Source organism: Trachymyrmex septentrionalis, unplaced genomic scaffold (genome assembly GCF_001594115.1).
Source record: "Trachymyrmex septentrionalis isolate Tsep2-gDNA-1 unplaced genomic scaffold, Tsep1.0 scaffold97, whole genome shotgun sequence".
Lineage (NCBI taxonomy): Eukaryota > Metazoa > Arthropoda > Insecta > Hymenoptera > Formicidae > Trachymyrmex > Trachymyrmex septentrionalis.
In genome coordinates, this window is record NW_017306160.1 from 683,220 (window position 1) to 686,719 (window position 3,500).

Here is a 3,500-nt window from a genome sequence, read left to right on the forward strand (position 1 = left end):
AAAATTTTACTTCTCTAAAAAAATAATCATTTTCCCGAGGAATACAGCCTCTCTTTTCTAAACTTTGCGAAATTGATATAAAAGCGAAAGAAAAGTCCAAGGACTTCGCTATTAATTTGAGATTCGCGTAATTTCTGGATGGAGATCGAATTATGTCACGGAAATCGCGGTTACGCTCGCACGGGGCGGTGCAACGTGCCGAGGCGAGACGTGCGAGATTCCGTGGCCGCCATCTATCTTCGGACGCTCTGGTAGCGAAGAAAGAGGGCATAATTAAATTAAATTAAGCTCGGGACGAGCTCTCCTCTCGGCCTCCTTCCGTGACTTCCTTTCCGTCGTTCCCGCCGCCACCACCGCCGCCGCCGCCGCCGCCGCCGCCGCCGCCGCTGCCGTCCTACCGGCGGCGATAGTCGTCCGACGCCGCCTTTATTTGCAAGCAATTTGCGCTCGCGGATCGCGCGGCAAAAAATCCGAAAATAATGCTCGCGTATTAATCATACCTTCCGCGTGCCCGCACCTCCCTCTTCCATTCCATCGTCCGACGTGACGTCTTCTCGCCGCTCTTCCTCCGCGAAGGGTTCTTCCGAAGGGGCCGCCCGCCCCTCCCCCCCTGCTCCTTCGTCGATGTGCCCCGTGTCCGATGTTACCCCCTTCTCTCTCCCTTCACCGCAAAAATGCGTTCCCGTTCGTTGCCGGCGCATAGCTGTGCAATCACGTGCCGAGATCCTTTGTGGTACACATGTATATATTTGTATATATATGTGTCTCTTAGGCACCCTTGCACTGCAACTGCCTGAAATCGAGTCCGAGGAAGCCGGGAAAGAAGCACCGCAGGACGCGTTAGCTCTTTAGCACCCTTTGGCAAATTAGCCTCGGCGACGAAACTCCTAATTCCATCGCAATACACATGTAAGCACGTATACGTAGGTGTTACACGTGATGTATGCAGTATAAGCTTTCCAACGTTGCTGCCAGCACGGTTTTATACCGACCCCAAAGTGCACTAAGATCAAATTAAATGTAAAAAAAGTCAGGTACTTGAACTCGGCATCAAAATGCAAAATGCAAAATGCATTAATCAGAACGTTACGAAGTTAAGAATCTTGAGCTGTGTATATTGAATTATAATAATAAACGAATTTTTCCGGAATAAAAAATTTAGTAATATTTAAAACAGATTTAAAGGCACGGAAGACAAATTCAAAATAATTAAAATAGCGGTTGATATAAATATATAGACTTTTGTCAAACCGTGAGATACTCTGAATAGAATACAATAAGTAATAAAGCGATATCACATTGCGAAGTATAAAGAAACTTTCGTTCTTAATGGCCGTTGAATTCGATTCTAACAATAGAGCAACTCGCAATTTCGTGACCACATGGAAGGTACATTGAAGTGGAAACGAAAGCGCAATTAGCGTGATATCGTTATGACGCCGGGAAAATGGCGGTTTTGTAAGTACGTACTATCAGAAGGCGATTGCTAATTATCGTGAGGAGAATGAGATAAGCGGAGCCGGGCAGCAAAAAGGGAGTTAAAACGTTGCGCGATCTCGTGACCGCGAAAGCGTATTCGACGTAGCCGCCCGTACCGTGCGATTAGCGCGATATTATTACAGTTAATTTCCCTAAACCCGACATTTTCCGTCGTGCTGCATTTTGCCGCAGCGTATTTGCCACCAATTAGTAACTATTACAGAAAAACTGAAGAACGTTATAGGAATGATCTTAAATGACATCAGAAACGCAAAGTAAAAAGAAGTAGGTAATTATAAAATTTTTAATGTGTACGTTATATAAAATTATATCTCGCTCATTATGTTATATGCCCATATCAGGATTCAAACCTGAAAATTCCTGATATTTAATAAAAGAAGATAATCCCATAATCGGAATATTCAAAATAATAAAAATGGCAAATATCATTCAATCGTCATAATAGACGCAAGAAAATTGCAGGAATATAATATATAAAGAAATATATTTCCTTATATTAAAAACGCTAAAAAGGAAGCTATCGAATATTTGAAAATATAAATAATAAATAAATGTAAATTATAGGTTAAAACATTTATAACAAAACATTTAATACAAATCAAGGTTAAAAACAAGTGCAAGTTCACAGGTGGCGAATTACAGACGTGAAATCGCTGTTCCTGTTTACAACATGTACAATCGAGTTAATGTACAATCGCCGACGAAGCACGGGGATTACTTCTTTGGTTTCTTCGGGGGTTCGAGGCCGCTATCGTATTCGGAGGTGTTAAGCATTCTGACTCTCTTCAACAACCCCGCTCTTTTCTCGTCGCCGTCTCCGATCCTCTGCTTCTTCTGCGGCACCCCATCAGATCTGGAAGCGAGAGTAGCCGCACTTTAATTCTCACATTAGGACTAACCCGCAATTTTCGATAATTCGACGTAAACGACATGTGGTGAGGACAGAGCGCGGTAATCGGAAATTGAGGCAAAAAAAAAATTGAAGAAAAAAGAAAACAGGACGCGCGCGCGCATCAAAACGCGACGATACACCCCGCGGACGAACGGAGGTGGGCTTCCACCAACTGCCGTACCAAATTTCATGTCCGCCACTACGTTTTTGTCCACCGCTGAGAGTCACGCACGAAATGCGCGTTATCATGTTTTATGGTCTGTAATAGCAATTCCCGTTTAATCGATAATTCATATATAAGTTTCGCTATTAATTTCGTAGTAGTAATCGACATATTTTTTAAGTAAATAGAATTGTATTTAAAATAATAAACATAATATATATATAATACGAATAAAAAAAAAGAGATGAAAAAATATTATTCAAAATTATCACATTATCCATATGATAAAAAAAATATATATATATATAAACAGTGAAACTTAAATAAAGTAATTTAAACAATTTAGTTCGACTAATTCATGTAAAGCTGTTTCTGAAATTAGATAAATAGTAGGTATTCGATTAAATGCTATAAATGAAAAATAAGAAAAAATATAAATCTATAACACTGACTGTATTCTATCTGTCCAAGTCGCAGAATAACACTTCCAGCTGCAAAGTATCGAAACTATGAAAATTTTCGTCGATCTTACAGAGGTCCTGTAGTAGAGTGTAAGGAGGACGATGTGAAACTGCATCGAGCACACACATGCATGGGCAAACGCACTTGTGCTAAGACACGCACACAAACATATAGGTAATCGCACCCACAGAGGCGTACACCATAGTCGTCTCTCGATCCATTGGACCGTCAGCTCAGTGCCCGCCTTTCACCCATTAAAACTGACTCGTTCTCTCCCCGTGCGGAGGGCACCAGTCGGTTGCCCGTCGTGCTCACCCAAAGCACGCCCATTCAAATCGCATTAAACACGTTAATGCGTAATGCCGGTCTCGGGGAAAAAGATTCGCCGCGTAACGCGAAAAAAAGGGCACATAGATGAGACGGTGTAAAAGGGAAGAGAAAGAAACAGAGAGAGAGAGAGAGAGAGAGAGAGAGAGAGAGAGA

At 41.9% G+C, this 3,500-nt stretch overlaps 1 protein-coding gene across 1 annotated transcript in view; it reads right to left on the reverse strand.

Moving 5' to 3' along the window:
* Positions 1-2,121: 2,121 nt before the first annotated feature.
* LOC108756318 (probable ATP-dependent RNA helicase DDX31) overlaps positions 2,122-3,500 on the reverse strand; it is a gene marked incomplete at its 5' end in the record, with an annotated part of 15,413 nt that continues 14,034 nt past the window's right edge. Inside the window, one exon of the mRNA XM_018500044.1 lies at positions 2,122-2,353. Coding sequence (XP_018355546.1) covers positions 2,215-2,353 — 139 coding nt within the window. The remainder of the gene's footprint in view (positions 2,354-3,500) is intronic.